Below are 13,273 nucleotides of genomic sequence, written 5' to 3'. Positions count from 1 at the left end.
TCATTTGTTAATTATCGATTTCGATGCATAGGCTGAATACATACAATTTCTAAAATCGTCGCAATAAGTCATAGGTAGTAAGTATCTCACTAATCTTTTTTAGAGTTAATATTTCATACGACTTGAAATCCTAATAAGACGCGTGCGCGCGCGCGCGCACGCACGCGCACACACACACACACACACACACACACACACACACAAAGTTTATCGTAATAAAGCTCAATTATTATGAGGGAAAACCTGTATGAAACATATTTCTTCATAAAAAATTATGCTAGTTGGTACTATTATTGAGAAAGCAATAAGGAGACGAAAACAGATAAGAATTTTTCATCCTTTGAGATATATTTGACACGGTTTTTAAATATTTTTTTAATATTATTTGTAAAGTACATATTAAATATATTTAATACAAAATGTGACAGTTTTAATGTGTAAAAAATATTGATCTCTAATTCACATCATTCTTAATCTCGCTGAATTTATGATTGCAGATATCCCCTGAAATAATATGCATTATTTATTAGATTATGTATTAATTTTTATAATCAAATCCTTTAATATCCAAATTATTTTATATTTATCAAATTTTTATTATATTTTTATGTAATGAAGTATAAATAAAGTAAAAATATTAGTAAATATTGCCTTCGACGAAGAATTTCTTATTTTGTTATAAATTGCAATATATAACATATAAAAATCTTACGGTAGCTTCATCCTCATGAAAATCCAACAGGTAATAAACGATACAATAACACTAATAAATCCAACACATATTAAAAGAACTCTATTGAGTTTAGGCGTTGATGGACTATGCGTTTGGTCTAATAGTATAAAGCCAATTCCACCTGAAGTAAAGAGGAAACTAGATGCCAGTCCTTCCATAATATATTGCCCATTTACACGGTATGGCATGAATGCCACCTACAAAAAATAAATACATAATCACAACAAAGCGACAATTATTTGTTAATATAAAATTTTTAATATAAAATTACTCCGTTTACTTACAGGTCTTGTATGACCGTGTTCATCTGTTGTTGATCCTACACTAGGTGGTTCCACAATTACGTCATATATTATACCTTTAAAAAGATGTATCATCGAAATATAAATAATATTTACTTTTATTTCATTGAAGAAATTTATAAAAAAAAACTTATATTTTATACAATTCTAACCTCCGGTTACTAGAAAATATGACAAAAGTATAAGCGAGAAAACTACCATAGAACTAGGTTTCACAAACCATGATGGTTTTTTTAATTTTAAGTTCGGTACTTCTAATGCTAAAAATGGTAAACGGTATATATATTCCATATTTATAACAAAATTGGGATATTATATACGGTACAACATTCCCATCGATCCCTTTGCAAAACAAACTTCCACGTTTGCTATACAGGCTATGTATTACATTTAATAGATGGCAGTATGGCATAAAGGAATACGAAAAGTTGCTGGTTTACGCAAATTTGTAATTCACAAAGCTTTCATAAATTAGAAATGTTCTTAGAAACCAAATTTTCTACTTAAATTTATACGATAAATTTATTCTATTTCCAATATAACTATCGAGAATATGGCTATTTATGTAACAAAATATCTTGCCCATTTTAATATTTCTATTGTTTCCTTGTCATATTTTCTCATATGGAGCGTGACTTTAACCTTGTTTTACGCATAAGTAAATTTATATAGGCTAGTTAACAAATTATAAGTAACTTTTTCATCCAATTCCGTACATGTACATATTTACATTTAAAGACGTACGACCGTGCATATTTACATGCGACAGTATAATTAGAATAGAAATATGGATGACAGACTCATGCTTCCTAACCTAGTTGGACTCGAATAAAGTAATTTTCATTAGGTCGAAGTATCAATCCTAAAGTATTTTATCTTCAAAATATATAAATTCAATTTTAATGTAAACATACACATTGTAATATAAGTAAAAGTATAGTTACACTAGTTTACAAATTTCATGGTGTAAAGCGTTCGTGTTTTATTAACTTTAAGCAGTTGCAAATAATATAAGTTAGCCATGCAAGAAAATACACGTGTATTGCCACGAATTTTTACTGCAATACAAAATGTAGATATAGGAGTTTTAGCTGCGTGCCCTCACAAAGAAATACGACCAATTCTACCGTGTTTAGTTCGAATGAGCCTTATATCTCCATTAGATGTAACAAAAGAATGTGTAGAACAAAGAAAGCAGGTCCTGTCAATTTTATCTGGTATTGAATCAGTGAATTCAATAATTGCGCTGCTTTCTATTGACTTTCATGCATTGGAAACGGATGTTCGAAAAGAACAACAATTAAGGTTAGTTATATTGTTGACATGTATGTTTTATCATTTAATATTGTTAAGGATATTATGAAATGTATAAAGTATACTTATGAAAATGACAAGCTTCTTCTTACAGACAAAAGATGGGAAGCTTGCAAAGGGATAGCGTACTTGCTCAGTCACTGCAAAGTGGTCTTGCTCTAGAATTTGAGCGCAGTGAATCTACCAGGAGAATTAGATTGGTCCTGAGTGAACTGTTATATATAGCTTCTCAAGTACAGGAGCAACAGAAAAATCAAGAATTTCAAATTAAACAATCCGATTTATTTGATAATGCAGTTTATATGGAAGAGATTAGTTATGTGATTTGTGTAGCACTATCAGAATTACCAACAGTCTTATCAATATTGGATATTGCAGAAACATTATTACATGTTAAATATGGTCCAGAAATAATTTGCTGGATAGTTGCTAATATCCCTGATAGTTTTTCTGAAGTTTGTGCACATTTGATAGGTAATGGAGAAAGGCAAGAAGAATCAGCATTAGGTAGGATTAGAACAATGGCTTTGACAATGTTATGTCAAATGAATCCAAGCCAGGCGTTAGCAATAAGAGCCAAGTGTGTAGAATTATGTAGAATGCCTGCTTTAGCAATTACATTAAGCTTGGAACATGAAAATATCAATAATACACTGGCAGAAAGTGATATAGTTGCCTTTGTATCAGGATTACTGCTTGGCAGCGATCAACAAGTAAGAACATGGATTGCAATGTTTATTAGAAATGGTCAGAAACGTAAATGGGAATCTCATACAGCATTACAATGTTTAAGAGAAGAACTGCTAAAACGATTGCAAGCAATAACATCTCAAAATGCAGGTCAACTACCAGAAAGTCAGGTTGTTCAAGCCAGTGCATTGTTGCGTCTTTATTGCGCGTTAAGAGGCATTGGAGGTATTAAATTTCAAGATGATGAAGTAGCAATGATAGTGCAATTGTTGACATCTCATCCTCCTCCATCACCAGCTGGTGTGAGATTTGTCTCTTTAGGCCTTTGTATGCTTATTGCATGTTCTTCATTAATAGGCCATCATAATCTTGAAAAGCGAAGCATAGAATGGGTGCAATGGCTTGTACGCGAAGAAGCTTATTTTGAAAGTGCTAGTGGTGTAACAGCAAGTTTTGGAGAAATGTTGCTTTTGATGGCAATACATTTTCATAGCAATCAACTGTCGGCTATTTGTGAACTCGTGTGTGCAACTTTGGGGATGAAAATACCAATTAGACCAAATAATTTAACTAGAATGAAGCAAATTTTTATGCAAGAGATATTCACTGAACAAGTTGTCACTTCTCATGCTGTAAAAGTACCAGTAACAGCTAATTTAAACGCAAATATCCCAGGATTTTTGCCTGTACACTGTATTCACCAATTGTTGAAGTCAAGAGCATTTGCTAAGCATCGAGTGCCGATAAAAAATTGGATCTATAAACAAATTTGTAACAGTGTACCACCGTTGCATCCGGTTCTTCCTGCTTTAGTCGAAGTATACGTCAATTCAATTTTAGTGACAAATAATAAAACATCAGAACACACAAACAAACCAATTACTGAAGATGAAATTAGAAGGGTATTTCAAAATAGCGTTTTCGGGGCAAATTTTGATTTTAAGAATATCAACAGTGTCCCCAAGACTGAAACAGATAATATGGATATCGATATTTCAAAACCCTCTCTTACATCACAATTACTATTGTTATATTACTTATTACTGTATGAAGATGTTAGATTATCTAATATGCATACTTTTATATCACAAGACAGGAAAGTTAAATCATATTCAACTGAATTTCTATCAGAGTTACCAATAAAATACCTACTTCAGTTGGTTCAAAGAGATCAAATGAATTATGCTGGATTATTTTCTCCCCTTCTCAGATTATTAGCAACACATTTCCCTCATCTTTCATTAGTAGATGATTGGCTTGATAATGAAATGATTAACATTGATTCTACAGTAACGAATTATGAGAATGTAAAGATTACTGATATCATGATAATTGAAACATTTTCACATATCCAAACATGTCCTTCAAGAACAGGAAGACTTTTAAGACAATTAATGTCAATGAAACCAACTGACATTTGGCCGCATGCCGAAGTTATAATTCATTATTTCAAAGCAACTGTAAGTCCAAGAGTTCCTAGGTACATTCAAGGTAACAATTTACTTCAATTAAATAAAATATTAACATTGATACTTTTATTAACATTTTGAAAGAATAATTTTTTTCATTTATCATAATTTTTTAGAATTATATAAACAAGTATGGCTTAGGTTAAATACAGTACTACCAAGATGCTTATGGGTTTTGTCAATAAATGCTTTATTAATAGAAAATTCTCTTGTAAAGAATGTTTTTTTAACGCAAGAGAATATTGTGCTAGATCCTTTACAAGTATTGAGATGTGATACAAGAGTTTTTAGATGTGCTCCAATTTTGTCTGTTATTTTAAGGTAAAAAAGAGATTGAGTAAGCCTTTAAATATTTAACGTTCAATTACTTATTATCAATTGGTACTTCATTGGTACAAATATTTTCAGAATTCTACAAGCTGCATTAGCAGCTTCTCGATCTCAGTTATCTAGACATATACAAGACAAACCATTGATAGAAAAGATTGGTCAGTTATCAAGCGAAGCTGAAAGAGAAGATTTAAGAACAGCATTAGTGGCAGGACAAGAAAGCGCGGCTGTTCAAATATTATTAGAAGCATGTTTGGAGACAGCAGAAGATAGAGAAACACCCGGACAGATGTGGTCATTGAGAGAAATACAAAGTATAATCTGTTCATATTTGCATCAAGTCTTCATAGCAGACCCATCATTGGCTAAATTGGTTCATTTTCAAGTATGTACAAACAAATTTGCTTATTTTTATTTTTACTTATTAAAATATTAAATATCGAATATTAATTACTGACATATCATTATCATAATACACACACGCGCGCGCGCGCAGCATATAATAATAATAATAATAATAATAATAATAATAATAATAATAATAATAATAATAATAATAATAATAATAATAATAATAATAATAATAATAATAATAATAATCTTCAGTGCTCTTCCTATGGGATTACGATGTTCTGCTTATACACCATACAGCATTACAAAATATATAGTAAAATTCCCCCCCTCCCCCCACAAAACCCAAACATATATATGCGACCATGTATACATTACACATATAATATTACCTACTTTATAAACTTTATTACATGAACCTTATCTCTACCTTAGCACTAAATTCATTAACTTAACCTAAGCTTAAAATTCATCTTAATCTTACTACCCTACCTACAATTGATATATTATTAATCAATCATTACTACCTTATTCTTTATTTTCTTCTGACTAACCACTTTAAGCTACATCTATCCACCTCTCTTTTCTCACCCCCCCCCTCATCCTCTCCGTTCCTCATGATCCTATAACCCAAATATATCTCTCACCTCCTCTAATTCTTCCTGCTTCCATTTCCATTTCTCCTCCTTCGTTTTTCTATCCCCTGCCTTGAATTTCGTTTATCTTTAATTTTCTCGCATTTAGAGTCAGGTTCTTTTCTCTGAAATAAATCCAGACTTTCAATCAGTTCTGTTATCTCTCCTTTGTCCGCTACATATTCTTCCATATTTCTAAAAATAATAGAAGTATCAAATAATCGATACGGTGAAAGTTATCTGCTCTGTTTAATATAAATATCATAAACTATATAAATATTTAATTTGTAGTAATTTAGTATTACCTTTACTTATAGGGTTATCCAAGAGAGCTGTTACCCATTACAGTTACTGGCGTTCCATCCATGCATATTTGTCTTGATTGGATTCCTGAATTACTGTCACAGCCAGAACCAGAAAAGCAAATATTTGCTGTAGATTTAGCTTCGCATCTTGCAATTCAGTATGCTTTACCAAAAGCCTTAAGCGTTTCTCGTTTGGCCATCAACACTTTGATAACACTTCTAGGAGTATTATCTGCTAAAGATCGAGTAATTTTATTTATGCCTGTGCTATCAGCATTAACGCGTATATGTTTAGCTTTCCCACCACTAGCCGAGGATACAACAAGTTTGCTGTTACAACTTGGCAGAGTTAATTCTGCACAAGCAGCATTAGGAGATAAATCTGCAGATATTTTATGTCAAGAAGTTAATGAAACATTTTGTTTGTTATTACAAAAAGCAATATTACAATCACAAGTATATTGAAATATTATCCTTAATTCCTTTATACTACTACTGAAATCAATGTTTGATTGTATTACAGTAGAATAGTAATTACCCAAACAGTTGTAAATACGTATCTTATAATATACAGGGTGTCCTATCTAACTATGCCGCCACCCTTAATTATTTTCTTATTTGTCACAACACAAAAAAATGTTTCATGAGTGTTGTATCGTATTCGAGCATCTCAAGGCCGTATCTTGTGAGATTTTATTAATAGTAACGTTTTTCCAAGCGGAATATCTCATGTTTTCTTCCCTCTTTTTTTTCTTTTTTTCTTTTTTTTGTTTGTTTACACCATTAAAAAGGTGAGATCAAAACGCACCTAACCCCGATCATGGCACATACCATGATTTTGAAATGACCTGAACCGAAAGTTTGGCAAGTAAATGACTGAAGTGAAAGCTCACGGAGAATTAATTACAGAAACAAAATAAACACTTTAATCGGTTAAACTTCGTTTCGGGGAATCATCTTGTTTTTTCAACTTTTTTGATGAAATTGCAGAAAAGCCTTCGCACCTTTGATTTCAATGATTTTGAAATATATTATAGAAATTTTCTGAAAACATTTTAAATAACATTTTCTTATACATATAATCGACGGTATATATTGCTTAATTTTCGAGATATTCGTAAACTACGGTGTTGGTACCGCTACAGTGAATTATATGCCTATAAACGCGCATCCGTAGCACACTGATATATGTATATTTTTATCAGGCCGTATCAGGATACACGCTAGTAATGTTTGCTGGCGGCCGAATAAAATAACACGTAACACAAGTCTTACTTTTATCTTTTGTTTATAGTTGATATAGATTTCGGTTAGGTGTCACTTTATCTGACCATCGTGAGGCATCCGTGAAGCATTATTCCTATGCCCATGTTGATACTTATCTGCTTGCACCATTAGTATCCATCTTTAAAATCCATCTTTGAAGATTTTAATAATTTGGTTACGATTCAATATTATTAAAAACCTTTAGAAACGCGAAAACGTTTTGTAATTTTTATTATTAACTCAAATTAATGTCATTAATGAATTAATTCGTATTATTTTTAATTAAACTAGTAGTAATATATTACTAATTTGATATGAACCTTTCGTATGTTTATTAAATTATTGTTCATATCTAGGTTACATGAAATAGGAATTTAATCATTCTACCATTACTATTACTAGTAGAGCACATTATTATTTTCTATAAGAATACGTACGAACAATATTAAATTGTTTATGTTAAAATAAATCTAATAAATAATTTACATTCTAATTTTAATTTTAAATAGATTTTACAGTAAAGTCACGTAAAGAAGATAGGTTAAACTTAAAAAATTATCGTAATATGTATCTTCTTTCAGTACAATTTTTATTTTATTGTATTTTATATAAATTGTTATTTTAAAATACATTAGGTAACCGAAGTCGTAATCACTCTATATAATCGTAGTTCCATGATAAAACTAGTCCTGGTACTTACGTTTGTTGGCTACACGAAGCAATACTAAGAAGTTTTTATTATTTAGTGACGGTTCGAGTGTCATAACTTTAAGTTTATGTACAAAGTTTGCCTGAATGAAACAGTATTAAATGTTATTGGAATAAATACGATATACAAGCATGATGGAGGCTGAAACTGTTGGTAATCTCGTTCAAAAGATGATTATTTCACTTTTTGGGGAACAAAAACCAGGTATGAAACATAATTTCTAGCTTTCTACTACACTCGAAAAATATTTTACCAAATAATATCAATTATAAACCAAATATTTCTTACCTTTACTTGTATACGTTTTCACTTTATTTGGCTATTTTCCTATGTATACAAGGTGTTTCTACTCTACTTTTTACTTTCATTTTGTTTTCCCATTAACTCAAACTAAAGTAAGACAAAAATATAGGTATTTTCGCGCCATTATTACAAACAAGAATAAATCCTATAATTATACAACAAAATTAAAAGTTGCTGTATAAATGTAAACAAACGACTGAACATTAAAATTTTATTTGTTTATTAAGAATGAAATGGCAAATCCTGTAATTAAACAATAATAAACTTTATGTATTAAGTGCAAATATTTCATTAATGAAACTGTAAGAATCTTTCGAAGAAACATATACATTTTGAATCAATGATTTTAGAGATAATTAGGAAGTGGATGCGCTTCTGCCTTGGATTATTGTCATCAACCCAAGGAGTAGAAACATTACAAGAAGATGAAATTACTGTAGGAAGTCAAATAAGAGAAAAATTATCAGTATGTGATGCGGCACAGTTTGATAAATTATATAATGAGTTAAGATCTGGGGTATGACATAAATATAATTTTTTAAAATTAATTATTTATCTACCTCACGATATAGTTATAAAATATTTGATAGTCGTATCATGACAGTTTAAAGAAAATTGTTTATATTGTTAAAAATGACAGGTTACCATTTATATATATTTATATATGTTTAGTCATTGAAGAACAGAGCACAAATCCTGATATTTTTGTTAAACATGTGTCAATCAGCAGAGCAGTTAAGGGATAGAGTTTTCTCAGCTCCTGATTTGAAATTAGGTTTATGCTCATCTTCTGCATCCACTAGTGGTAAGCAATATATTTTTACAATCTAGATATTCTTCTACTTTCTAACTGGCTTAAAATTTTAATGCACCTTAGACTATTTAATATTTAATATACTTTGTTATTTAGGACAATCATCTGAAATTTCTGCACCACCACAAATTGTATCTATAAATAACACAGACAAAAATACAAGAGATTTTTTAACCAGTTCTAATAAAATATACGGAGAAGAGTATATTTCAGAAGATATATTGGTTCAAGATCTTATATATTCTTTCCTAGGTATTGAAGGAAAGATATTAAAGTTGGACTCCAATTATGGTTTCCAAATAGATCCAATGATTAGCATCGATAGGCCACGGAAGCAAGCTACATTGAGATTAAGTGAACTCGGATATTTACATAACATAATTCAAAAAGGTCTAGAAAGAATGTCAGTTGCTTCGAGTGGCCAGGTGGCTGATAGTTTTATTGCATCGTTACATTCTGAGTTATCGGAATACTACAGGTTTATAGCCCTTATTCAAGAAGAAGTGAGCAGGTATTGATAAAAATATAATGCGATGACATATAATGTTCTATCGGTTTATTATAAATAATAATAATGCGTTTAAATGTGTAATAGAGTTCAATCTGAATCAGGAATATACAGAGTTACACTGTCCCATTTGCATCTTTGGGCGTATGATCCTTTAGAAACTTTAAAATGGCTAGCAGGTATAGTAAGAGCTTGTCAAGGACAAAAAGGTGGTGCATTAGCTTCTGCGGTATATGAATTTAGTAACCACGGTGATGCCAGCGTGAAAAAATTAGTTAAAAGGATTTTACAAAGTGTTTGTGATCCTCTGTACAATATGTTGATAAGATGGATTGCAGACGGTGAATTAGATGATCCGTATAGAGAATTTTTCATTGAAGCTTGTGCTGATATTACTGGAGAGAGAATGTGGCATGAGAAATATCAAGTTCGCAATAATATGCTACCATCTTTTATTACAAAAATGCAAGCTAGAAAAATTCTAGGAACAGGCAAAAGTATTAACTTTTTGCGTGAAGTGTGTAAAGATTTTACTCCATGGCAGGGAAAACATACAAAAATGTTCAAAAATTTCAGCGAGGAATATAAAGGTAATTATATGTAATAATTAAAACCTTGCTAAATAAGTACATAAATTTCGATACATTTGTTCATACTTTTCCACATACATATCCGTATGTATCTTCCGCAGCTTAACTATGAAACATATATGATTTTAGCGAACATTATAATACAGTTATACAGTTTTTATAATATTGCCAAAGCAAAGCATGAATTAGAATTGTTTAATAAGGATATATATTTTGTTTATAACAACTCTGTTAACTTCGATTGAAATAGATATTATCTAGGATTGCAGATTTTGTACAGAAAAGAAGCTTAACAGCATTACATGACAAAATAAATTTTATTTACTTGTTAATAATGTACAATATCTCCTGTAGTTTTAATAATTTGGAGATCATTTAACTTATAAATGAAAGACAATTTTTTGAAATTTCCTTGCATGTTTTGTAGTTTTCTCTATGAAATGTATGTACACTTTTCTGCAAAGTTTACATGTTGTTTAGTTGACGTTCTTTTCGATATGGACCCCGATGGTCGATTACAGACGATGATGGACACAGCTTATAAAGAAACTTCAACTAGAGTAGTTGAAGTGTTAACAAAGCAGTATCACCTCATGGAACATTTACATGCAATCAAAGGTTATCTGTTATTAGGACAAGGAAACTTCATTCAATATCTTATGCATTTATTAGAGTAAATAACATTATCTTTTATTATTCTTCCTATTATTTCTAATCTCTGAATTATTTTTTTATTAATGTATTTATATTGTAGACCAGAATTAGATAAACCAGCCAGTTCTGTATATCCACACAACATCTCTTCTATTTTGGAAACTGGAATAAGAGCGACTGTTACAAAGATAGATGATTTAGATATACATAGGCGACTTGATGTAAGATTATTAGCACCTTCGGAAAACGAAAGGGGATGGGATGTTTTTATTTTGGATTATAATGTAGGAGGTCCTATTGGAACGGTAGGTATGAAAATAATTTGTATCTTTTAAAAAACAGACGTTACATTTAGTAATCAGTACTAACAATAAAATGTATAAATAGAGGGTATTTTAAATTTGCCTGAGAACTTATAAAAATATTCTTTGGTTATTTTTAAAAATCTTGGCATTGAAATATCATTTTTTTTATAACAACAAAACGAATAAGAATATTTTATCTGTTCAGATTTTAGAACCTTGTAGGCAAATATATCAGACTGTATTTTTTGCATTGTGGAGAGCAAAAAGAATGGAATCTATATTATCTGCAATTTGGAAACGTCAAATAACTTCAGCAAAGATGTTCCGTAAAATGCCTGAAGTATTGCCAATTCAAACTCACATTCATTTAATTACAAGTAGTATGGTTCATTTGGTTCATCAAATGCAATATTTTTTCTTATTCGAGGTAAGATAGAATATCTTAATTTTGGTTCCAATTAACTTGGTTCTAATTAATTTAAAATGCTAAGAGGTATTAATAAATTTTAAGGTAATCGAGTGTTCTTGGGATGCGTTCGCAAAACAATTAGCACAAGCGGCATCATTGGATGATATTATCACAGCACATACTCACTTCATAGACGCTGTAAGACGTGGTACACTGTTAGATGAGAGATCACAGGTGAGCACATATATAACTTTTTAAGAAATTATCATCTTATTGTAATCCTCTTCCATGCTCTTCTGTAATTTTCCCTGTTATCGACGTACCTTATATAGAAATATTTGCTCAGATTAATTGTAATAAATCTACAATTGACATTTCTGATATAAAACAAACAAATATATGTGTAATATGTAAATGCTGCTTTCGACAGGAACTTATGGATCACTTACGTTCCGTATATGGCCCAATTTTAGACTTACAAAATCTTGAAGAAACGTTTCTTACGCGTGCAACACACGAGTACGAAGCACGATTAAAGGATAACAATACGTTAAACGTAACTCTGCCAATGTCAAATCGGTTAGATTTGTCAGAAACTAATGATGCTGAAATTACCAAACGTGAAGCCGCATTTTCGAAATATTTAAACACACTTTCAATTCAGCTTAGATTGCTTTCGAGAACATATCAGGTAATATGTCATTCACATATTATTAATTACAAATATTTCTTTTATTTCTTTATCGTCAAATTAAGTCCAAGTACAGTGATTCTTAAGCTAGATATAACCTTATATATATACATAATAGCATATAAAATAAATCATGAAATTACGTACACTTTCACTTCTTTCTTACTTATTATAATAAGAAAAATAATTCAATTTCCTTCACTTAAACATAATTTTATTAAAAAATTTTCTTTTAACAGGATAGAGTGAAAAAGTTTCTTATAATGCTTGCATCAGCCGAAGATGTGTCTTTACAGTTGTTAAGCGTACGTTTAGACTTTAATGAATATTATAAAAGTAAAGATAGTCGTCTTGTTGTGCCATTAACATATTTGCACCGTAGGCAAAGTGACCAAAGCTATCTTAATTGTAAATAATAAGTAAAAACTTTATCATCGCTAATTATAAACATAATTTAAATATGTTATTTTTTTAATAAAAATTGTCTAAATAAAAATTTATTTATGTTAATCTTCCCACATATTATTTTGTCTATGTATCTTTAATCTTTTAAATATACAAGTATCAGTTATAAAATACTTTATTTTCTTCTCTATTCGAATATTTTATATAGTTATATAAGTAGCAGAATATTATCAAAACGAAAAAATTACAAATCGGCAAATGTGTCTCAATCATTTTGATAATTCGGGAAAGGCAATCATGATTTTTCTAATCTCTTCTATCTTAAACATAAGATTTTACACAGCGCTTATCACAAAGTGCTTAATGTTTTAACATTTTACAAACAGTTGCATATAATTAGGGGATTTCTCAAATAAAGATTTGGTATCACTATAGTGAATTCTGCCTATAGTATTGCGTCTGTGGCAGTGCATGCGCTAGTTTGGTTGTC

At 30.3% G+C, this 13,273-nt stretch overlaps 3 protein-coding genes and 1 long non-coding RNA gene across 6 annotated transcripts; 2 read left to right on the top strand and 2 right to left on the bottom strand.

The window, feature by feature from the left end:
* Positions 1–360: 360 nt before the first annotated feature.
* Positions 361–1,951, bottom strand: LOC122574880 (oligosaccharyltransferase complex subunit OSTC). The gene is made up of 4 exons (XM_043743039.1): positions 1,188–1,951; positions 1,018–1,091; positions 713–930; positions 361–504 (listed from the first exon to the last, which is right to left on the bottom strand). Exons 1-4 carry the CDS (start codon positions 1,324–1,326, stop codon positions 486–488), a joined length of 450 nt encoding a protein of 149 aa, XP_043598974.1. The 5' UTR covers positions 1,327–1,951; the 3' UTR covers positions 361–485.
* Positions 1,952–1,979: 28 nt separating this feature from the next.
* LOC122574864 (integrator complex subunit 2) lies at positions 1,980–7,397 on the top strand. The gene is made up of 5 exons (XM_043742994.1): positions 1,980–2,340; positions 2,444–4,530; positions 4,625–4,829; positions 4,917–5,223; positions 6,142–7,397. Exons 1-5 carry the CDS (start codon positions 2,057–2,059, stop codon positions 6,592–6,594), a joined length of 3,336 nt encoding a protein of 1,111 aa, XP_043598929.1. The 5' UTR covers positions 1,980–2,056; the 3' UTR covers positions 6,595–7,397.
* On the bottom strand, positions 4,836–7,558 carry LOC122574882. The gene is made up of 4 exons (XR_006319222.1): positions 7,405–7,558; positions 6,130–6,364; positions 5,837–6,019; positions 4,836–5,014 (listed from the first exon to the last, which is right to left on the bottom strand). It is a non-coding gene; the product is annotated as an uncharacterized LOC122574882 (long non-coding RNA).
* Positions 7,559–7,640: 82 nt separating this feature from the next.
* On the top strand, positions 7,641–12,874 carry LOC122574867 (gamma-tubulin complex component 3 homolog). Of its 3 annotated transcripts, none has more exons than XM_043743003.1 (11): positions 7,641–8,308; positions 8,758–8,873; positions 9,080–9,212; positions 9,318–9,732; positions 9,817–10,319; positions 10,800–10,992; positions 11,074–11,278; positions 11,484–11,705; positions 11,790–11,921; positions 12,118–12,378; positions 12,618–12,874. In XM_043743003.1, the coding sequence occupies exons 1-11, from the start codon at positions 8,236–8,238 to the stop codon at positions 12,792–12,794; spliced, it is 2,430 nt and encodes an 809-aa protein (XP_043598938.1). In that variant the 5' UTR covers positions 7,641–8,235; the 3' UTR covers positions 12,795–12,874. The 3 variants fall into 3 exon arrangements, with proteins under 3 accessions (XP_043598938.1, XP_043598937.1, XP_043598939.1); XM_043743002.1 differs by having other exon boundaries at positions 7,642–8,308; positions 8,758–8,924; XM_043743004.1 differs by lacking the exon at positions 7,641–8,308 and having other exon boundaries at positions 8,798–8,924; positions 9,048–9,212.
* Positions 12,875–13,273: the final 399 nt, after the last annotated feature.

This window comes from Bombus pyrosoma, linkage group LG14, assembly GCF_014825855.1.
Source record: "Bombus pyrosoma isolate SC7728 linkage group LG14, ASM1482585v1, whole genome shotgun sequence".
In the NCBI taxonomy this organism is placed as follows: Eukaryota; Metazoa; Arthropoda; class Insecta; order Hymenoptera; family Apidae; genus Bombus; species Bombus pyrosoma.
This window is presented reverse-complemented; position numbering and strand designations above follow the sequence as displayed.

Excerpts from the sequence above, each read along its gene's own strand:
- LOC122574880 (XM_043743039.1), bottom strand. The coding sequence starts at position 1,326 with ATGGAATATATATACCGTTTACCATTTTTAGCATTAGAAGTACCGAAC. Across the intron at positions 1,092-1,187 it reads ATATTTTCTAGTAACCGGAG|GTATAATATATGACGTAATT; the intron begins GTTAGAATTGTA and ends ATCTTTTTAAAG. Across the intron at positions 931-1,017 it reads AACACGGTCATACAAGACCT|GTGGCATTCATGCCATACCG; the intron begins GTAAGTAAACGG and ends TATTTTTTGTAG.
- LOC122574864 (XM_043742994.1), top strand. The coding sequence starts at position 2,057 with ATGCAAGAAAATACACGTGTATTGCCACGAATTTTTACTGCAATACAA. Across the intron at positions 4,531-4,624 it reads AGTTCCTAGGTACATTCAAG|AATTATATAAACAAGTATGG; the intron begins GTAACAATTTAC and ends ATAATTTTTTAG. Across the intron at positions 5,224-6,141 it reads CTAAATTGGTTCATTTTCAA|GGTTATCCAAGAGAGCTGTT; the intron begins GTATGTACAAAC and ends CTTTACTTATAG.
- LOC122574867 (XM_043743002.1), top strand. The coding sequence starts at position 8,236 with ATGATGGAGGCTGAAACTGTTGGTAATCTCGTTCAAAAGATGATTATT. Across the intron at positions 9,733-9,816 it reads ATTCAAGAAGAAGTGAGCAG|AGTTCAATCTGAATCAGGAA; the intron begins GTATTGATAAAA and ends AATGTGTAATAG. Across the intron at positions 10,320-10,799 it reads TTTCAGCGAGGAATATAAAG|TTGACGTTCTTTTCGATATG; the intron begins GTAATTATATGT and ends CATGTTGTTTAG.